The 23409-nt window shown below is 51.2% G+C and overlaps 1 protein-coding gene across 2 annotated transcripts in view; it reads left to right on the top strand.

Annotated features, from left to right (window-relative positions):
* DENND10 (DENN domain containing 10) overlaps nt 1-23409 on the top strand; it is a 65223-nt gene that overhangs the window by 4303 nt on the left and 37511 nt on the right. For both annotated transcript variants that reach the window (XM_063962708.1, XM_063962706.1), the window contains exons 2-6: nt 2065-2264; nt 2466-2545; nt 8636-8784; nt 8864-8975; nt 22162-22262. In XM_063962708.1, coding sequence (XP_063818778.1) covers nt 2065-2264; nt 2466-2545; nt 8636-8784; nt 8864-8975; nt 22162-22262 — 642 coding nt within the window. The remainder of the gene's footprint in view (nt 1-2064; nt 2265-2465; nt 2546-8635; nt 8785-8863; nt 8976-22161; nt 22263-23409) is intronic.

Raw genomic sequence — 23409 nt, 5'->3', positions numbered from 1 at the left:
TATACCTCACTCCTGTACCTCACTCACACACCCTTTATCCTTCACTCACACGCCTATACCTCACTCACGACCCTTTATACCTCACTCACACACCCCTTATACCTCACTCACATTCCCCTTATACCTCACACTCCTATTATACCTCACTCCTGTACCTCACTCACACACCGTTTATCCTTCACTCACACGCCTATACCTCACTCACGACCCTTTATACCTCACTCACACACCCCTTATACCTCACTCACATTCCCCTTATACCTCACTCCTGTACCTCACTCACACACCCCTTATACCTCAGTCACACTCCTGTACCTCACGCACACTCCCTTATACCTCACACTCCCTTATACCTCAACTCCCGTATACCTCACTCACACTCCCTTATACCTCACTCACACCCTTATACCTCAACTCCCGTATACCTCTCACACTCCCTTATACCTCACTCACACTCCCTTATACCTCAACTCCCGTACACCTCACACACACTCCCTTATACCTCACTCACAATCCCTTATACCTCACACACCCTTTACCCTTCACTCACCCCCCCTTGTACCTCACTCACACTCCCTTGTACCTCACTCACGCTCCCTTGTACCTCACTCACACTCCCTTGTACCTCACTCACGCTCCCTTGTACCTCACTCACGCTCCCTTGTACCTCACTCACGCTCCCTTGTACCTCACGCACAGTCCTGTACCTCGCTCACACCCTATTATACCTCGCTCACACCCTATTATACCTCACTCAGACCCCTTATACCTCACTTAGACCCCTTATACCTCACTCTCAGTCCTGTACTTCACTCTCGGTCCTGTACTTCACTCCCCTTAAACCTCACTCACTCCTATACCTCACTCCTATACCTCACTCACTCCTATACCTCACTCACACTCCTATAGCTCACTGTGCGTTCACTCACACTGCTATACCTCACTCTCACCCCCTTATACCTCACTTACACGCCTGTACCTCACTCACTTTTGCACCTCACTCACACTCCAGTACTTCACCTCACATCCACTTCAATACCTCACTCACACTCACTCCTACCCCATTATCTCTTTCACTCCGGCTAGACAGTATGGTGTGTCATGTTATTGGACGCACAGCTCATCAGCTAACACGTATATATGTGCCCCCCCCCATTATCTGTATCTGCCCCCCTATTCCCGTGTGACTGTCGCCCCAATCTGCGTAATCCTGGTTAGCGCGCTATACGTGCGGTGTGTGATATCTGCTACAGGAAAGGGAATGTGGGATATATATCAGGGTGGTATTCAGTATACCGATGCCGGAATACCGACACCTACCACGACCTCCCTGGAGGGAGAATAAATAGCCGTGACCGCCCTGCTGTCGGCAATCCATACTACACCCATATATCACCATATTGTGCTGTACAGGGCTCCAGGAACTTAGTGTTGCCTGTGTCATGTTACATGTAGCGAGGAATGGTGCACACGCGTGTACGCTGTATGTGGCTTCGCCAGCTGTCTGTACCCGGGCACATTGACAATGACATTAGGGTAAACAAGCCATACAGTACTAAAGGGAGAACACTAACAGTACGGGGGCAAGATAAGACCATCATAGCCGTAGCCGCCTGTGACCCCGTATGTGGTAAGGGCACTGACTGTAGGGGGGAGGGTGCGGGATGACCACTATGAGGGTGGGGGGCCCTGCGCCTGAGAGCATGTGACCTAAGGCTGGGTAAATACTGCGCCGACGTGTCGTCAGAGTCAGATGCACCGATATATATCGCCATTGGCTGTGCTGCACAGTGGACGCATTATATCAATGAACAACGACGTTCACAAACATCGGTTGTACACACCCGAACATCTACTCGTATATATATCGTCCGATCTCTGGAACAACCGATATATCGGCCAGTGTGTACCCAGCGTTAGAGGAAAGGAGACGGGTCGGCTGGAGTACGTGCAGCGCACGGGGCGAGAGCCGGCGGTGTGATAGGATGGGGAAGTGAGTCACAGAGGAACGTTACGCGGTTTCCCCGGATCGCTCGCAGTAAGGTGCCTCCGGTTTCCCCGCAGAGAAGGACACAAATGGCGAGGCGCTGTGGGTCTGGTGCTACCCCTACATTTCGGCGGAGTTCCGGGAGCTGTTGCTGAGGAAGTGCCGACTCCGGGAGGACAAGCCGCGTCCCCTCTACAGCTTCCTCTACGGACAGTACAAGAGGCTGTGGTTCTATATCATGCTGACGCACGTGGCGGGAGCCTCCGTCCTGCACCAGGTGAGAGGCGCTGTTACCGTGCGTCGGGGCAGTGTGGGGGGATTTCTTCACGTCACGCCTTATGAGCAATGTGCATTTACTAGGAATGAGGGAACGCCTGTGTGACGCTACAGGTAAGTGGCTTGGCGTGTTCCCGTATTCTGTATCCGTTCACATACAGGATTCTCCGTCCCCCGTCTCATGTTCTGTCGTTTTCTCCAGGTGACTCATTTCTGTCTCGCTCTGGTCGCCAAAGACTATAACCCGGAGAAGTACGCGGCATTCAGCAGGACGCTGAGCAGGTCAGTGTGACGCAAGGTGTCTCCATCACTGGTGTATGTCCAGCGCTACTTACTGCGTGCTGCCAGGAGGCCACGGAGCTGTATAATGGGAGCAGCAGCTTCCCCAGCAGCACAGAGTATATCAGGAGATGAGTGATGTGTCAGTGAGGACAGGGCTGCATGTAACAGGGGCAGTGACATGATGTGAGGAGGGGAATGGAGGCAGCAGGAAGCCATAGACTGAGAGTTATATAGTGGGAGGAGCAGGGTCCCCAGCAGCACAGAGTATATCAGGAGATGAGGATGTGTCAGTGAGGACAGGGCTGTATGTGACAGGGGCAGTGACATGATGTGAGGAGGGGAATGGAGGCAGCAGGAAGCCACAGACAGAGTTATATAGTGGGAGGAGCAGGGTCCCCAGCAGCACAGAGTATATCAGGAGGTGAGTGATGTGTCAGTGAGGACAGGGCTGCATGTGACAGGGGCAGTGACATGATGTGAGGAGGGGAATGGAGGCAGCAGGAAGCCAGAGACTGAGAGTTATATAGTGGGAGGAGCAGGGTCCCCAGCAGCACAGAGTATATCAGTAGATGAGTGATGTGTCAGTGAGGACAGGGCTGCATGTGACAGGGGCAGTGACATGATGTGAGGAGGGGAATGGAGGCAGCAGGAATCCACAGACTGAGAGTTATATAGTGGGAGGAGCAGGGTCCCCAGCAGCACAGAGTATATCAGGAGATGAGTGATGTGTCAGTGAGGACAGGGCTGCATGTGACAGGGGCAGTGACATGATGTGAGGAGGGGAATGGAGGCAGCAGCAAGCCACAGAATGAGAGTTATATAGTGAGAGGAGCAGGGTCCCCAGCAGCACAGAGTATATCAGGAGATGAGTGATGTGTCAGTGAGGACAAGGCTGCATGTGACAGGGGCAGTGACATGATGTGAGGAAGCCACAGACTGAGAGTTATATAGTGGGAGGAGCAGGGTCCCCAGCAGCACAGAGTATATCAGGAGATGAGTGATGTGTCAGTGAGGACAGGGCTGCATGTGACAGGGGCAGTGACATGATGTGAGGAGGGGAATGGAGGCAGCAGGAAGCCACAGACTGAGAGTTATATAGTGAGAGGAGCAGGGTCCCCAGCAGCACAGAGTATATCAGGAGATGGGTGATGTGTCAGTGAGGACAGGGCTGCATGTGACAGGGGCAGTGACATGATGTGAGGAGGGGAATGGAGGCAGCAGGAAGCCACAGACTGAGAGTTATATAGTGGGAGGAGCAGGGTCCCCAGCAGCACAGAGTATATCAGGAGATGAGTGATGTGTCAGTGAGGACAGGGCTGCATGTGACAGGGGCAGTGACATGATGTGAGGAGGGGAATGGAGGCAGCAGGAAGCCACAGACTGAGAGTTATATAGTGGAAGGAGCAGGGGCCCCAGCAGCACAGAGTGTATCAGGAGATGAGAGATGTGTCAGTGAGGACAGTGTATGTGACAGGGGCAGTGACATGATGTGAGGAGGGGAATGGAGACAGCAGGAGGCCACAGACTGAGAGTTATATAGTGGGAGGAGCAGGCTCCCCAGCAGCACAGAGTATATCAGGAGATGAGTGATGTGTCAGTGAGGACAGGGCTGCATGTGTCAGGGGCAGTGACATGATGTGAGGAGGGGAATGGAGGCAGCAGGAAGCCACAGACTGAGAGTTATATAGTGGGAGGAGCAGGGTCCCCAGCAGCACAGAGTATATCAGGAGATGAGTGATGTGTCAGTGAGGACAGGGCTGCATGTGACAGGGGCAGTGACATGATGTGAGGAGGGGAATGGAGACAGCAGGAGGCCACAGACTGAGAGTTATATAGTGGGAGGAGCAGGCTCCCCAGCAGCACAGAGTATATCAGGAGATGAGTGATGTGTCAGTGAGGACAGGGCTGCATGTGTCAGGGGCAGTGACATGATGTGAGGAGGGGAATGGAGGCAGCAGGAAGCCACAGACTGAGAGTTATATAGTGGGAGGAGCAGGGTCCCCAGCAGCACAGAGTATATCAGGAGATGAGTGATGTGTCAGTGAGGACAGGGCTGCATGTGACAGGGGCAGTGACATGATGTGAGGAGGGGAATGGAGGCAGCAGGAAGCCACAGACTGAGAGTTGTATAGTGGGAGGAGCAGGGTCCCCAGCAGCACAGAGTATATCAGGAGGTGAGTGATGTGTCAGTGAGGACAGGGCTGCATGTGACAGGGGCAGTGACATGATGTGAGGAGGGGAATGGAGGCAGCAGGAAGCCACAGACTGAGAGTTATATAGTGGGAGGAGCAGGGTCCCCAGCAGCACAGAGTATATCAGGAGATGAGTGATGTGTCAGTGAGGACAGGGCTGCATGTGACAGGGGCAGTGACATGATGTGAGGAGGGGAATGGAGGCAGCAGGAGGTCACAGACTGAGAGTTATATAGTGGGAGGAGCAGGGTCCCCAGCAGCACAGAGTATATCAGGAGATGAGTGATGTGTCATTGAGGACAGGGCTGCATGTGACAGGGGCAGTGACATGATGTGAGGAGGGGAATGGAGGCAGCAGGAGGTCACAGACTGAGAGTTATATAGTGGGAGGAGCAGGGTCCCCAGCAGCACAGAGTATATCAGGAGATGAGTGATGTGTCAGTGAGGACAGGGCTGCATGTGACAGGGGCAGTGACATGATGTGAGGAGGGGAATGGAGGCAGCAGGAAGCCACAGACTGAGAGTTGTATAGTGGGAGGAGCAGGGTCCCCAGCAGCACAGAGTATATCAGGAGATGAGTGATGTGTCAGTGAGGACAGGGCTGCATGTGACAGGGGCAGTGACATGATGTGAGGAGGGGAATGGAGGCAGCAGGAAGCCACAGACTGAGAGTTATATAGTGGGAGGAGCAGGGTCCCCAGCAGCACAGAGTATATCAGGAGATGAGTGATGTGTCAGTGAGGACAGGGGCTGCATGTGACAGGGGCAGTGACATGATGTGAGGAGGGGAATGGAGGCAGCAGGAAGCCACAGACTGAGAGTTATATAGTGGGAGGAGCAGGGTCCCCAGCAGCACAGAGTATATCAGGAGATGAGTGATGTGTCAGTGAGGACAGGGCTGCATATGACAGGGGCAGTGACATAATGTGAGGAGGGGAATGGAGGCAGCAGGAATCCACAGACTGAGAGTTATATAGTGGGAGGAGCAGGGTCCCCAGCAGCACAGAGTATATCAGGAGATGAGTGATGTGTCAGTGAGGACAGGGCTGCATGTGACAGGGGCAGTGACATGATGTGAGGAGGGGAATGGAGGCAGCAGGAAGACACAGACTCAGAGTTATATAGTGGGAGGAGCAGTGTACCCCAGCAGCACAGAGTGTATCAGGAGATGAGTGATGTGTCAGTGAGGACAGGGCTGCATGTGACAGGGGCAGTGACATGATGTGAGGAGGGGAATGGAGGCAGCAGGAAGCCACAGACTGAGAGTTATATAGTGGGAGGAGCAGGGTCCCCCAGCAGCACAGAGTATATCAGGAGATGAGTGATGTGTCAGTGAGGACAGGGCTGCATGTGACAGGGGCAGTGACATGATGTGAGGAGGGGAATGGAGGCAGCAGGAAGCCTCAGACTGAGAGTTATATAGTGGGAGGAGCAGGGTCCCCAGCAGCACAGAGTATATCAGGAGATGAGTGACGTGTCAGTGAGGACAGGACTGCATGTGACAGGGGCAGTGACATGATGTGAGGAGGGGAATGGAGGCAGCAGGAAGCCACAGACTGAGAATTATATAGTGGGAGGAGCAGGATCCCCAGCAGCACAGAGTATATCAGGAGATGAATGATGTGTCAGTGAGGACAGGGCTGCATGTGACAGGGGCAGTGACATGATGTGAGGAGGGGAATGGAGGCAGCAGGAAGCCACAGACTGAGAATTATATAGTGGGAGGAGCAGGATCCCCAGCAGCACAGAGTATATCAGGAGATGAATGATGTGTCAGTGAGGACAGGGCTGCATGTGACAGGGTCAGTGACATGATGTGAGGAGGGGAATGAAGACAGCAGGAAGCCACAGACTGAGAGTTATATAGTGGGAGGAGCAGGGTCCCCAGCAGCACAGAGTATATCAGGAGATGAGTGATGTGTCAGTGAGGACAGGGCTGCATGTGACAAGGGCAGTGACATGATGTGAGGAGGGGAATGGAGGCAGCAGGAAGCCACAGACTGAGAGTTATATAGTGGGAGGAGCAGGGTCCCCAGCAGCACAGAGTATATCAGGAGATGAGTGATGTGTCAGTGAGGACAGGGCTGCATGTGACAGGGGCTGTGACATGATGTGAGCAGGGGAATGGAGGCAGCAGGAAGCCACAGACTGAGAGTTATATAGTGGGAGGAGCAGGGTCCCCAGCAGCACAGAGTATATCAGGAGATGAGTGATGTGTCAGTGAGGACAGGGCTGCATGTGACAGGGGCAGTGACATGATGTGAGGAGGGGAATGGAGGCAGCAGGAAGCCTCAGACTGAGAGTTATATAGTGGGAGGAGCAGGGTCCCCAGCAGCACAGAGTATATCAGGAGATGAGTGACGTGTCAGTGAGGACAGGACTGCATGTGACAGGGGCAGTGACATGATGTGAGGAGGGGAATGGAGGCAGCAGGAAGCAACAGACTGAGAGTTATATAGTGGGAGGAGCAGTGTCCCCAGCAGCACAGAGTATATCAGGAGATGAGTGATGTGTCAGTGAGGACAGGGCTGCATGTGACAGGGGCAGTGACATGATGTGAGGAGGGAATGGAGGCAGCAGGAAGCCACAGACTGAGAGTTATATAGTGGGAGGAGCAGTGTCCCCAGCAGCACAGAGTATATCAGGAGATGAGTGATGTGTCAGTGAGGACAGAGCTGCATGTGACAGGGGCAGTGACATGATGTGAGGAGGGGAATGGAGGCAGCAGGAAGCCACAGACTTAGAGTTATATAGTGGGAGGAGCAGGATCCCCCAGCAGCACAGAGTGTATAAGGAGATGAGTGATGTGTCAGTGAGGACAGGGCTGCATGTGACAGGGGCAGTGACATGATGTGAGGAGGGGAATGGAGGCAGCAGGAAGCCACAGACTGAGAGTTATATAGTGGGAGGAGCAGTGTCCCCAGCAGCACAGAGTATATCAGGAGATGAGTGATGTGTCAGTGAGGACAGGGCTGCATGTGACAGGGGAAGGGACATTATGTGAGGAGGGGAATGGAGGCAGCAGGAAGCCAGAGACTGAGAGTTATATAGTGGAAGGAGCAGGATCACCAGCAGCACAGAGTATATCAGGAGATGAGTGATGTGTCAGTGAGGACAGGGCTGCATGTGACAGGGGCAGTGATATGATGTGAGAAGGGGAATGGAAGCAGCATGAAGCCACAGACTGAGAGTTATATAGTGGGAGGAGCAGGGTCCCCAGCAGCACAGAGTATATCAGGAGATGAGTGATGTGTCAGTGAGGACAGGGGCTGCATGTGACAGGGGCAGTGACCTGTTGTGAGGAGGGGAATGGAGGCAGCAGGAAGCCAGAGACTGAGAGTTATATAGTGGAAGGAGCAGGATCACCAGCAGCACAGAGTATATCAGGAGATAAGTGATGTGTCAGTGAGGACAGGGCTGTATGTGACAGGGGCAGTGACATGATGTGAGGAGGGGAATGGAGGCAGCAGGAATAGGTGGAGAGTAATATAGTGGGAGGAGCAGGGTCACCAGCAGCACAGAGTATATCAGGAGATGAGTGATGTGTCAGTGAGGACAGGGCTGCATGTGACAGGGGCAGTGACATGATGTGAGGAGGGGAATGGAGGCAGCAGGAATAGGTGGAGAGTAACACCATTATCAACTTCGTATCACCCAAAGTATTTATTGGTAGAAATTCTAATTTTTCAGTCATAGCTGTTGCCTGTCAGCTGAAATCTCCATCTCATAAGTGGATAGGTTAGGCTCAGCTTTGATTTGTGCATGTGGAAAAACATCAAAATGCAGCAAAAGATAATATAAAAATGTTTATAATCTTCCTATTATTTATAAGAGAAGAATTGTAATGCTGGCGGTCTCCCGTGTCGCTGACACCTTTCGTGTCTCCTCTGTCTCTCAGAGTATATATAAAGAACGGCAGTCCCGTGCCGATGGTGGAGAGTTACATTTCCGTCCTCACCAAGGGCGTCTGTCAGAGCGAAGAGAACGGGACCTTTGTGAGCCGGGACTATGACCAGCTGAAAGCGTACACGTCCGGGTCCATCAGAGGTGCGTAGTAGCTACTAATCGCGGCTGGCGGCTGCCCGGCGGAGGCTCCTCCTGCTCAGCCTGTCTCTGTCTGTTACAGACGTGGTGTCGCAGTTTGGCATGGAGACAGTTATTCTGTATACGGCCCTTATGCTGAAGAAAAGAATCGCCGTCTTTCACCCCAAACTGGAAGTGGTCCAGGAGTTCACCAGGTGAGGGCAGGGTGGGTCATTACAGGCGCCGGCAGGAGGAGCTGATGGGTTCTGTGCTGCAGAGGGAGACGGAACTCTCACCTATTGCAGTCACAGTGTCGCCATCACCCCTGCAGCCGGCGTCACGGCTCCTGGTTCCAGAGCGTCTCACTACACAGCCGCCGGTGATCTGCGTTTTAGATCATTTTAGTTAAAGTTGTGCAATGTAAAAGTTTTCCATAATGTCCACATTGGGCGTAATCCTGAGTCGCTCACAAATCGGGCGTGAATCTGCACGGTGGCGGCACCATATGCTAATGCAGCTATTTGCGTGACTTCATGCATATAGCCACTCTGCCTGCGCAGTCGCAAACTATCATCCATACTATCGGCATAACACCTGCCTCCTGCTAGGTGCAAGAGATCCGTCTGACGCGTTCGTCTCTTCGCCGTGCGCACGCCACATAATAGCACAGAACGCTGGCTACACGCTGACGCAGTGTGCTCACACACCACAGAAGAGTTCTCTCATGCATGCGTGCAGAAGAACGTCTCCCAGAGACTCACATTTCACAGAACCAGAGAACCGGGCGCAGTCATAGAATCGGTGAAGATGTGAATGCGCGGTGCGGCGCAGGTGCAATCTGCAAATAAATGATAAAAGCTTCCGCCTAGCGATCTCCGCCGGTTTCTAAGCAACCGAGACGCAGGGCGGCAGGGACCGTGGTTGCTAAGTAACCAGGACGCTGTAGTGATACGCGAGTTAGGCAATTACAAGACACGCCTAGACTGTCTCTTCCCATTGGACAGCACTGCTATTAATAGCCAGCCAGCCCAGCGCCGGTTATAGCTTGTGCCCTTGTCAGTAATAAGCAGCCGGTCCCTATCCTCCGATCCTGTGGATACTCTGCCGTTTGTCTATACTTAGTCCTTGTCCTACCTGTACCTACGTTCTATCCCAGTGTATTATCCTTCGTCTGCCATCCCTGTGTTCCTGTATTCAGCCTGTAAGATATACCGGATGCACTGTGCTTGCAATTCATCTGTATGGCGCCAGTATTCCATCGCACAGTGCCTCATCTACTCCAGCTGAGATCCTGACCCAGACCTGACCTTTTACCTTTGTGCTCCTGTGTGCGAAACGCCAGTTCCTTATTGTGGTCTCTAGCGCCTACTGCTAGGGGTTTAAGTCCAGGTGGCAACCTAAGTACCAGTGTAAATGTGTACTAATGGAACAGCGGAGGGGTTGTTATTGGTGGGAGACCCACTCACCGATTCCAAGGGTCTCACACAAATAGTGCCAGAGACACGGAGGGGATAGGTAAAGGAGATGTTGTCTCATGTTAACAGTCCTGGGATTCATGTTTATCACTAGCTGTGGGAGATGTTAGACGCTGTCCTGTCACCGGTCCTGGGATTATCACTAGGTGTGGGAGATGTTAGACGCTGTCCTGTCACCGGTCCTAGGATTATCACTAGGTGTGGGAGATGTTAGACGCTGTCCTGTCACCGGTCCTGGGATTATCACTAGGTGTAGGAGATGTTAGATGCTGTCTTGTCACCGGTCCAGGGATTAATGTTTATCACTAGGTGTAGGAGATGTTAGACGCTGTCCTGTCACCGCTCCTGGGATTATCACTAGGTGTAGGAGATGTTAGACGCTGTCCTGTCACCGCTCCTGGGATTATCACTAGGTGTAGGAGATGTTAGACGCTGTCCTGTCACCGGTCCTGGAATTATCACCAGGTGTGGGAGATGTTAGACGCTGTCCTGTCACCGGTCCTGGGATTATCACTAGGTGTGGGAGATGTTAGATGCTGTCCAGGGATTATCACTAGGTGTAGGAGATGTTAGACGCTGTCCTGTCACCGCTCCTGGGATTATCACTAGGTGTAGGAGATGTTAGACGCTGTCCTGTCACCGCTCCTGGGATTATCACTAGGTGTAGGAGATGTTAGACGCTGTCCTGGAATTATCACCAGGTGTGGGAGATGTTAGACGCTGTCCTGTCACCGGTCCTGGGATTATCACTAGGTGTGGGAGATGTTAGACACTGTCCTGGGATTATCACTAGGTGTGGGAGATGTTAGACACTGCCCTGGGATTATCACTAGGTGTGGGAGATGTTAGACGCTGTCCTGTCACCGGTCCTGGGATTATCACTAGGTGTGGGAGATGTTAGACACGGTCCTGTCACCGCTCCTGGGATTATCACTAGGTGTGGGAGATGTTAGACACGGTACTGTCACCGGTCCTGGGATTATCACTAGGTGTGGGAGATGTTAGACACTGTCCTGGGATTATCACTAGGTGTGGGAGATGTTAGACACTGTCCTGTCACCGGTCCTGGGATTATCACTAGGTGTGGGAGATGTTAGACACTGTCCTGTCACCGGTCCTGGGATTATCACTAGGTGTGGGAGATGTTAGACACTGTCCTGGGATTATCACTAGGTGTGGGAGATGTTAGACACTGTCCTGGGATTATCACTAGGTGTGGGAGATGTTAGACGCTGTCCTGTCACCGGTCCTGGGATTATCACTAGGTGTGGGAGATGTTAGACACGGTCCTGTCACCGCTCCTGGGATTATCACTAGGTGTGGGAGATGTTAGACACGGTACTGTCACCGGTCCTGGGATTATCACTAGGTGTGGGAGATGTTAGACACTGTCCTGGGATTATCACTAGGTGTGGGAGATGTTAGATGCTGTCCTGGGATTATCACTAGGTGTGGGAGATGTTAGATGCTGTCCTGGGATTATCACTAGGTGTGGGAGATGTTAGACGCTGTCCTGTCACCGGTCCTGGGATTATCACTAGGTGTGGGAGATGTTAGACGCTGTCCTGTCACCGGTCCTGGGATTATCACTAGGTGTAGGAGATGTTAGACACTGTCCTGGGATTATCACTAGGTGTGGGAGATGTTAGATGCTGTCCTGGGATTATCACTAGGTGTGGGAGCTGTTAGATTCTGTCCAGGGATTATTACTAGGTGTGGGAGATGTTAGACGCTATCCTGTCACCGGTCCTGGGATTATCACTAGGTGTGGGAGATGTTAGATGCTGTCCTGGGATTATCACTAGGTGTGGGAGATGTTAGATGCTGTCCTGGGATTATCACTAGGTGTGGGAGATGTTAGACATTGTCCTGGGATTATCACTAGGTGTTGGAGATGTTAGATGCTGTCCTGGGATTATCACTTGGTGTGGGAGATGTTAGACACTGTCCTGGGATTATCACTAGGCGTGGGAGATGTTAGATGCTGTCCTGGGATTATCACTAGGTGTGGGAGATGTTAGATGCTGTCCTGGGATTATCACTAGGTGTGGGAGATGTTAGACGCTGTCCTGTCACCGGTCCTGGGATTATCACTAGGTGTGGGAGATGTTAGACACTGTCCAGGGATTATCACTAGGTGTGGGAGATGTTAGATGCTGTCCAGGGATTATCACTAGGTGTAGGAGATGTTAGACGCTGTCCTGTCACCGGTCCTGGGATTATCACTATGTGTGGGAGATGTTAGACGCTGTCCTGTCACCGGTCCTGGGATTATCACTAGGTGTGGGAGATGTTAGATGCTGTCCTGTCATCGGTCCAGGGATTAATGTTTATCACTAGGTGTAGGAGATGTTAGACGCTGTCCTGTCACCGCTCCTGGGATTATCACTAGGTGTAGGAGATGTTAGACGCTGTCCTGTGACCGCTCCTGGGATTATCACTAGGTGTAGGAGATGTTAGACGCTGTCCTGTCACCAGTCCTGGGATTATCACTAGGTGTGGGAGATGTTAGACGCTGTCCTGTCACCGGTCCTGGGATTATCACTAGGTGTGGGAGATGTTAGACTCTGTTCTGGGATTATCACTAGGTGTGGGAGATGTTAGACACTGTCCTGGGATTATCACTAGGTGTGGGAGATGTTAGACGCTGTCCTGTCACCGGTCCTGGGATTATCACTAGGTGTGGGAGATGTTAGACGCGGTCCTGGGATTATCACTAGGTGTGGGAGATGTTAGATGCTGTCCTGGGATTATCACAAGGTGTGGGAGATGTTAGACATTGTCCTGGGATTATCACTAGGTGTTGGAGATGTTAGATGCTGTCCTGGGATTATCACTAGGTGTGGGAGATGTTAGACGCTGTCCTGTCACCGGTCCTGGGATTTTAACTAGGTGTGGGAGATGTTAGACACTGTCCTGGGATTATCACTAGGTGTGGGAGATGTTAGATGCTGTCCTGGGATTATCACTAGGTGTGCGAGATGTTAGACGCTATCCTGTCACCGGTCCTGAGATTATCACTAGGTGTGGGAGATGTTAGACACTGTCCTGGGATAATCACTAGGTGTGGGAGATGTTAGACACTGTCCTGGGATTATCACTAGGTGTGGGAGATGTTAGATTCTGTCCAGGGATTATTACTAGGTGTGGGAGATGTTAGACACTGTCCTGGGATTATCACTAGGTGTGGGAGATGTTAGACGCTATCCTGTCACCGGTCCTGGGATTATCACTAGGTGTGGGAGATGTTAGATGCTGTCCTGGGATTATCACTAGGTGTGGGAGATGTTAGACGCTGTCCTGTCACCGGTCCTGGGATTATCACTAGGTGTGGGAGATGTTAGATGCTGTCCTGGGATTATCACTAGGTGTAGGAGATGTTAGACGCTGTCCTGTCACCGGTCCTGGGATTATCACTAGGTGTGGGAGATGTTAGACACTGTCCTGGGATTATCACTAGGTGTGGGAGATGTTAGACACTGTCCTGGGATTATCACTAGGTGTGGGAGATGTTAGACGCTGTCCTGTCACCGGTCCTGGGATTATCACTAGGTGTGGGAGATGTTAGACGCGGTCCTGTCACCGCTCCTGGGATTATCACTAGGTGTGGGAGATGTTAGACACGGTACTGTCACCGGTCCTGAGATTATCACTAGGTGTGGGAGATGTTAGACACTGTCCTGGGATTATCACTAGGTGTGGGAGATGTTAGATGCTGTCCTGGGATTATCACTAGGTGTGGGAGATGTTAGACGCTGTCCTGTCACCGGTCCTGGGATTATCACTAGGTGTGGGAAATGTTAGATGCTGTCCTGTCACCGGTCCTGGGATTATCACTAGGTGTGGGAAATGTTAGACGCTGTCCTGTCACCGGTCCTGGGATTATCACTAGGTGTGGGAGATGTTAGACACTGTCCTGGGATTATCACTAGGTGTGGGAGATGTTAGATGCTGTCCAGGGATTATCACTGGGTGTGGGAGATGTTAGATGCTGTCCAGGGATTATCACTAGGTGTAGGAGATGTTAGACGCTGTCCTGTCACCGGTCCTGGGATTATCACTATGTGTGGGAGATGTTAGACGCTGTCCTGTCACCGGTCCTGGGATTATCACTAGGTGTGGGAGATGTTAGACACTGTCCTGGGATTATCACTAGGTGTGGGAGATGTTAGATGCTGTCCTGGGATTATCACTAGGTGTAGGAGATGTTAGATGCTGTCCTGGGATTATCACTAGGTGTAGGAGATGTTAGACGCGGTCCTGGGATTATCACTATGTGTGGGAGATGTTAGACACTGTCCTGGGATTATCACTATGTGTGGGAGATGTTAGATGCTGTCCTGTCACCGGTCCTGGGATTATCACTAGGTGTGGGAAATGTTAGACGCTGTCCTGTCACCGGTCCTGGGATTATCACTAGGTGTGGGAGATGTTAGACACTGTCCTGGGATTATCACTAGGTGTGGGAGATGTTAGATGCTGTCCAGGGATTATCACTGGGTGTGGGAGATGTTAGATGCTGTCCAGGGATTATCACTAGGTGTAGGAGATGTTAGACGCTGTCCTGTCACCGGTCCTGGGATTATCACTATGTGTGGGAGATGTTAGACGCTGTCCTGTCACCGGTCCTGGGATTATCACTAGGTGTGGGAGATGTTAGATGCTGTCCTGTCACCGGTCCAGGGATTAATGTTTATCACTAGGTGTGGGAGATGTTAGATGCTGTCCTGTCACCGGTCCTGGGATTATCACTAGGTGTGGGAGATGTTAGACGCTGTCCTGTCACCGGTCCTGGGATTATCACTAGGTGTGGGAGATGTTAGATGCTGTCCTGTCACCGGTCCAGGGATTAATGTTTATCACTAGGTGTAGGAGATGTTAGACGCTGTCCTGTCACCGCTCCTGGGATTATCACTAGGTGTAGGAGATGTTAGACGCTGTCCTGTGACCGCTCCTGGGGTTATCACTAGGTGTGGGAGATGTTAGACGCTGTCCTGTCACTGCTCCTGGGATTATCACTAGGTGTAGGAGATGTTAGACGTTGTCCTGTGACCGCTCCTGGGATTATCACTAGGTGTGGGAGATGTTAGACGCTGTCCTGTCACCGGTCCTGGGATTATCACTAGGTGTGGGAGATGTTAGACTCTGTCCTGGGATTATCACTAGGTGTGGGAGATGTTAGACACTGTCCTGGGATTATCACTAGGTGTGGGAGATGTTAGACGCTATCCTGTCACCGTCCTGGGATTATCACTAGGTGTGGGAGATGTTAGATGCTGTCCTGGGATTATCACTAGGTGTGGGAGATGTTAGACGCTGTCCTGTCACCGACCCTGGGATTATCACTAGGTGTGGGAGATGTTAGATGCTGTCCTGGGATTATCACTAGGTGTAGGAGATGTTAGACGCTGTCCTGTCACCGGTCCTGGGATTATCACTAGGTGTGGGAGATGTTAGACACTGTCCTGGGATTATCACTAGGTGTGGGAGATGTTAGACACTGTCCTGGGATTATCACTAGGTGTGGGAAATGTTAGACACTGTCCTGGGATTATCACTAGGTGTGGGAAATGTTAGACGCTGTCCTGTCACCGGTCCTGGGATTATCACTAGGTGTGGGAGATGTTAGACACTGTCCTGGGATTATCACTAGGTGTGGGAGATGTTAGACACTGTCCTGGGATTATCACTAGGTGTGGGAGATGTTAGACGCTATCCTGTCACCGGTCCTGGGATTATCACTAGGTGTGGGAGATGTTAGATGCTGTCCTGGGATTATCACTAGGTGTGGGAGATGTTAGATGCTGTCCTGGGAATATCACTAGGTGTGGGAGATGTTAAATGCTGTCCTGGGATTATCACTAGGTGTGGGAGATGTTAGATGCTGTCCAGGGATTATCACTAGGTGTGGGAGATGTTAGATGCTGTCCAGGGATTATCACTAGGTGTGGGAGATGTTAGATGCTGTCCTGGGATTATCACTAGCTGTGGGAGATGTTAGACGCTGTCCTGTTACCGGTCCTGGGATTATCACTAGGTGTGGGAGATGTTAGATGCTGTCCAGGGATTATCACTAGGTGTGGGAGATGTTAGATGCTGTCCTGGGATTATCACTAGGTGTGGGAAATGTTAGACGCTGTCCTGTCACCGGTCCTGGGATTATCACTAGGTGTGGGAGATGTTAGACACTGTCCTGGGATTATCACTAGGTGTGGGAGATGTTAGATGCTGTCCTGGGATTATCACTAGGTGTAGGAGATGTTAGATGCTGTCCAGGGATTATCACTAGGTGTAGGAGATGTTAGATGCTGTCCTGTCACCGGTCCTGGGATTATCACTAGGTGTGGGAGATGTTAGACACTGTCCTGGGATTATCACTAGGTGTGGGAGATGTTAGATGCTGTCCTGGGATTATCACTAGGTGTGGGAGATGTTAGATGCTGTCCAGGGATTATCACTAGGTGTGGGAGATGTTAGATGCTGTCCTGGGATTATCACTAGGTGTGGGAGATGTTAGACGCTGTCCTGTCACCGGTCCTGGGATTATCACTAGGTGTGGGAGATGTTAGACGCTGTCCTGTCACCGGTCCTGGGATTATCACTAGGTGTAGGAGATGTTAGACACTGTCCTGGGATTATCACTAGGTGTGGGAGATGTTAGATGCTGTCCTGGGATTATCACTAGGTGTGGGAGCTGTTAGATTCTGTCCAGGGATTATTACTAGGTGTGGGAGATGTTAGACGCTATCCTGTCACCGGTCCTGGGATTATCACTAGGTGTGGGAGATGTTAGATGCTGTCCTGGGATTATCACTAGGTGTGGGAGATGTTAGATGCTGTCCTGGGATTATCACTAGGTGTGGGAGATGTTAGACATTGTCCTGGGATTATCACTAGGTGTTGGAGATGTTAGATGCTGTCCTGGGATTATCACTTGGTGTGGGAGATGTTAGACACTGTCCTGGGATTATCACTAGGCGTGGGAGATGTTAGATGCTGTCCTGGGATTATCACTAGGTGTGGGAGATGTTAGATGCTGTCCTGGGATTATCACTAGGTGTGGGAGATGTTAGACGCTGTCCTGTCACCGGTCCTGGGATTATCACTAGGTGTGGGAGATGTTAGACACTGTCCAGGGATTATCACTAGGTGTGGGAGATGTTAGATGCTGTCCAGGGATTATCACTAGGTGTAGGAGATGTTAGACGCTGTCCTGTCACCGGTCCTGGGATTATCACTATGTGTGGGAGATGTTAGACGCTGTCCTGTCACCGGTCCTGGGATTATCACTAGGTGTGGGAGATGTTAGATGCTGTCCTGTCACCGGTCCAGGGATTAATGTTTATCACTAGGTGTAGGAGATGTTAGACGCTGTCCTGTCACCGCTCCTGGGATTATCACTAGGTGTAGGAGATGTTAGACGCTGTCCTGTGACCGCTCCTGGGATTATCACTAGGTGTAGGAGATGTTAGACGCTGTCCTGTCACCAGTCCTGGGATTATCACTAGGTGTGGGAGATGTTAGACGCTGTCCTGTCACCGGTCCTGGGATTATCACTAGGTGTGGGAGATGTTAGACTCTGTTCTGGGATTATCACTAGGTGTGGGAGATGTTAGACACTGTCCTGGGATTATCACTAGGTGTGGGAGATGTTAGACGCTGTCCTGTCACCGGTCCTGGGATTATCACTAGGTGTGGGAGATGTTAGACGCGGTCCTGGGATTATCACTAGGTGTGGGAGATGTTAGATGCTGTCCTGGGATTATCACAAGGTGTGGGAGATGTTAGACATTGTCCTGGGATTATCACTAGGTGTTGGAGATGTTAGATGCTGTCCTGGGATTATCACTAGGTGTGGGAGATGTTAGACGCTGTCCTGTCACCGGTCCTGGGATTTTAACTAGGTGTGGGAGATGATAGACACTGTCCTGGGATTATCACTAGGTGTGGGAGATGTTAGATGCTGTCCTGGGATTATCACTAGGTGTGCGAGATGTTAGACGCTATCCTGTCACCGGTCCTGAGATTATCACTAGGTGTGGGAGATGTTAGACACTGTCCTGGGATAATCACTAGGTGTGGGAGATGTTAGACACTGTCCTGGGATTATCACTAGGTGTGGGAGATGTTAGATTCTGTCCAGGGATTATTACTAGGTGTGGGAGATGTTAGACACTGTCCTGGGATTATCACTAGGTGTGGGAGATGTTAGACGCTATCCTGTCACCGGTCCTGGGATTATCACTAGGTGTGGGAGATGTTAGATGCTGTCCTGGGATTATCACTAGGTGTGGGAGATGTTAGACGCTGTCCTGTCACCGGTCCTGGGATTATCACTAGGTGTGGGAGATGTTAGATGCTGTCCTGGGATTATCACTAGGTGTAGGAGATGTTAGACGCTGTCCTGTCACCGGTCCTGGGATTATCACTAGGTGTGGGAGATGTTAGACACTGTCCTGGGATTATCACTAGGTGTGGGAGATGTTAGACACTGTCCTGGGATTATCACTAGGTGTGGGAGATGTTAGACGCTGTCCTGTCACCGGTCCTGGGATTATCACTAGGTGTGGGAGATGTTAGACGCGGTCCTGTCACCGCTCCTGGGATTATCACTAGGTGTGGGAGATGTTAGACACGGTACTGTCACCGGTCCTGAGATTATCACTAGGTGTGGGAGATGTTAGACACTGTCCTGGGATTATCACTAGGTGTGGGAGATGTTAGATGCTGTCCTGGGATTATCACTAGGTGTGGGAGATGTTAGACGCTGTCCTGTCACCGGTCCTGGGATTATCACTAGGTGTGGGAAATGTTAGATGCTGTCCTGTCACCGGTCCTGGGATTATCACTAGGTGTGGGAAATGTTAGACGCTGTCCTGTCACCGGTCCTGGGATTATCACTAGGTGTGGGAGATGTTAGACACTGTCCTGGGATTATCACTAGGTGTGGGAGATGTTAGATGCTGTCCAGGGATTATCACTGGGTGTGGGAGATGTTAGATGCTGTCCAGGGATTATCACTAGGTGTAGGAGATGTTAGACGCTGTCCTGTCACCGGTCCTGGGATTATCACTATGTGTGGGAGATGTTAGACGCTGTCCTGTCACCGGTCCTGGGATTATCACTAGGTGTGGGAGATGTTAGACACTGTCCTGGGATTATCACTAGGTGTGGGAGATGTTAGATGCTGTCCTGGGATTATCACTAGGTGTAGGAGATGTTAGATGCTGTCCTGGGATTATCACTAGGTGTAGGAGATGTTAGACGCGGTCCTGGGATTATCACTATGTGTGGGAGATGTTAGACACTGTCCTGGGATTATCACTATGTGTGGGAGATGTTAGATGCTGTCCTGTCACCGGTCCTGGGATTATCACTAGGTGTGGGAAATGTTAGACGCTGTCCTGTCACCGGTCCTGGGATTATCACTAGGTGTGGGAGATGTTAGACACTGTCCTGGGATTATCACTAGGTGTGGGAGATGTTAGATGCTGTCCAGGGATTATCACTGGGTGTGGGAGATGTTAGATGCTGTCCAGGGATTATCACTAGGTGTAGGAGATGTTAGACGCTGTCCTGTCACCGGTCCTGGGATTATCACTATGTGTGGGAGATGTTAGACGCTGTCCTGTCACCGGTCCTGGGATTATCACTAGGTGTGGGAGATGTTAGATGCTGTCCTGTCACCGGTCCAGGGATTAATGTTTATCACTAGGTGTGGGAGATGTTAGATGCTGTCCTGTCACCGGTCCTGGGATTATCACTAGGTGTGGGAGATGTTAGACGCTGTCCTGTCACCGGTCCTGGGATTATCACTAGGTGTGGGAGATGTTAGATGCTGTCCTGTCACCGGTCCAGGGATTAATGTTTATCACTAGGTGTAGGAGATGTTAGACGCTGTCCTGTCACCGCTCCTGGGATTATCACTAGGTGTAGGAGATGTTAGACGCTGTCCTGTGACCGCTCCTGGGATTATCACTAGGTGTGGGAGATGTTAGACGCTGTCCTGTCACTGCTCCTGGGATTATCACTAGGTGTAGGAGATGTTAGACGTTGTCCTGTGACCGCTCCTGGGATTATCACTAGGTGTGGGAGATGTTAGACGCTGTCCTGTCACCGGTCCTGGGATTATCACTAGGTGTGGGAGATGTTAGACTCTGTCCTGGGATTATCACTAGGTGTGGGAGATGTTAGACACTGTCCTGGGATTATCACTAGGTGTGGGAGATGTTAGACGCTATCCTGTCACCGTCCTGGGATTATCACTAGGTGTGGGAGATGTTAGATGCTGTCCTGGGATTATCACTAGGTGTGGGAGATGTTAGACGCTGTCCTGTCACCGACCCTGGGATTATCACTAGGTGTGGGAGATGTTAGATGCTGTCCTGGGATTATCACTAGGTGTAGGAGATGTTAGACGCTGTCCTGTCACCGGTCCTGGGATTATCACTAGGTGTGGGAGATGTTAGACACTGTCCTGGGATTATCACTAGGTGTGGGAGATGTTAGACACTGTCCTGGGATTATCACTAGGTGTGGGAAATGTTAGACACTGTCCTGGGATTATCACTAGGTGTGGGAAATGTTAGACGCTGTCCTGTCACCGGTCCTGGGATTATCACTAGGTGTGGGAGATGTTAGACACTGTCCTGGGATTATCACTAGGTGTGGGAGATGTTAGATGCTGTCCAGGGATTATTACTAGGTGTGGGAGATGTTAGACACTGTCCTGGGATTATCACTAGGTGTGGGAGATGTTAGACGCTATCCTGTCACCGGTCCTGGGATTATCACTAGGTGTGGGAGATGTTAGATGCTGTCCTGGGATTATCACTAGGTGTGGGAGATGTTAGATGCTGTCCTGGGAATATCACTAGGTGTGGGAGATGTTAAATGCTGTCCTGGGATTATCACTAGGTGTGGGAGATGTTAGATGCTGTCCAGGGATTATCACTAGGTGTGGGAGATGTTAGATGCTGTCCAGGGATTATCACTAGGTGTGGGAGATGTTAGATGCTGTCCTGGGATTATCACTAGCTGTGGGAGATGTTAGACGCTGTCCTGTTACCGGTCCTGGGATTATCACTAGGTGTGGGAGATGTTAGATGCTGTCCAGGGATTATCACTAGGTGTGGGAGATGTTAGATGCTGTCCTGGGATTATCACTAGGTGTGGGAAATGTTAGACGCTGTCCTGTCACCGGTCCTGGGATTATCACTAGGTGTGGGAGATGTTAGACACTGTCCTGGGATTATCACTAGGTGTGGGAGATGTTAGATGCTGTCCTGGGATTATCACTAGGTGTAGGAGATGTTAGATGCTGTCCAGGGATTATCACTAGGTGTAGGAGATGTTAGATGCTGTCCTGTCACCGGTCCTGGGATTATCACTAGGTGTGGGAGATGTTAGACACTGTCCTGGGATTATCACTAGGTGTGGGAGATGTTAGATGCTGTCCTGGGATTATCACTAGGTGTGGGAGATGTTAGATGCTGTCCAGGGATTATCACTAGGTGTGGGAGATGTTAGATGCTGTCCTGGGATTATCACTAGGTGTGGGAAATGTTAGACGCTGTCCTGTCACCGGTCCTGGGATTATCACTAGGTGTGGGAGATGTTAGACGCGGTCCTGGGATTATCACTATGTGTGGGAGATGTTAGACACTGTCCTGGGATTATCACTATGTGTGGGAGATGTTAGATGCTGTCCTGTCACCGGTCCTGGGATTATCACTAGGTGTGGGAGATGTTAGATGCTGTCCTGGGATTATCACTAGGTGTGGGAGATGTTAGATGCTGTCCTGGGATTATCACTAGGTGTGGGAGATGTTAGATGCTGTCCTGGGATTATCACTAGGTGTGGGAGATGTTAGACGCGGTCCGGTCACCGGTCCAGGGATGAATGTTGATCTCTGGATTCTTTCAGGGTTCTTCCTGCACTTGTCTGGCACAGACAGGACTGGTCAATCCTTCATCCTTATGTTCACCTAATTCAGGAAGAAACAGAAGATCTGAAGACTTGTCCAGGTAACACTGACTGAGGCACTAGACACTGTGGAGAGAGATAAAGTATCAGCCAGTCAGCTCCTAACTGCCATGTTACAGGCTGATTGGCTGGTATTTTATCTCTCTACACTATCTCTCTCCAAGCAGTGAGATTTGATAATCCGCAATACCGAGATCTGATTGGTCATTGCAGTCACTTTACAGCTATTCTGCTAGGCTGCGCTCTATGCGCTAGAACTGATGTCTATAGATGGGAGCAGTCTCTGTAGTCTCATACGTGCAGGAGATGATAGGAGCAGTCTCTGTAGTCTCATACGTGCGGGAGGAGGTTGGAGCAGTCTCTGTAGTCTCATACGTGCAGGAGGAGATGGGAGCGGTCTCTGTAGTCTCATACGTGCAGGAGGAGATGGGAGCGGTCTCTGTAGTCTCATACGTGCAGGAGGATATAGGAGCCGTCTCTGTAGTCTCATACGTGCGGGAGGAGATAGGAGCATTTTCTGTAGTCTCATATGTGCGGAAGGAGATGGAAGCAGTCTCTGTAGTCTCATACGTGCGGGAGGAGATAGGAGCCGTCTCCCTAGTCTCATACGTGCGGGAGGAGATAGGAGCAGTCTCTGTAGTCTCATATGTGCGGGAGGAGATAGGAGCAGTCTCTGTAGTCTCATATGTGCGGGAGAAGATAGGAGCAGTCTCTGTAGTCTCATACGTGCAGGAGGAGATAGGAGCAGTCTCTGTAGTCTCATACGTGCAGGAGGAGATAGGAGCAGTCTCTGTAGTCTCACGTGCGGGAGGAGATAGGAGCAGTCTCTGTACTCTCATACGTGCAGGAGGTGATGGGAGCGGTCTCTGTAGTCTCATACGTGCAGGAGGTGATGGGAGCGGTCTCTGTAGTCTCATACGTGCAGGAGGAGATGGAAGCAGTCTCTGTAGTCTCATACGTGCGGGAGGAGATAGGAGCCGTCTCCCTAGTCTCATACGTGCGGGAGGAGATAGGAGCAGTCTCTGTAGTCTCATATGTGCGGGAGGAGATAGGAGCAGTCTCTGTAGTCTCATACGTGCAGGAGGAGATAGGAGCAGTCTCTGTAGTCTCATATGTGCGGGAGGAGATAGGAGCAGTCTCTGTAGTCTCATATGTGCGGGAGGAGATAGGAGCAGTCTCTGTAGTCTC

The sequence above is a fragment of the Pseudophryne corroboree genome, chromosome 3 (assembly GCF_028390025.1).
Source record: "Pseudophryne corroboree isolate aPseCor3 chromosome 3, aPseCor3.hap2, whole genome shotgun sequence".
Taxonomy (NCBI): Eukaryota; Metazoa; Chordata; class Amphibia; order Anura; family Myobatrachidae; genus Pseudophryne; species Pseudophryne corroboree.
Note: the sequence above shows the minus strand (reverse complement) of the source record. Positions and strands in the feature narration are given on the sequence as shown.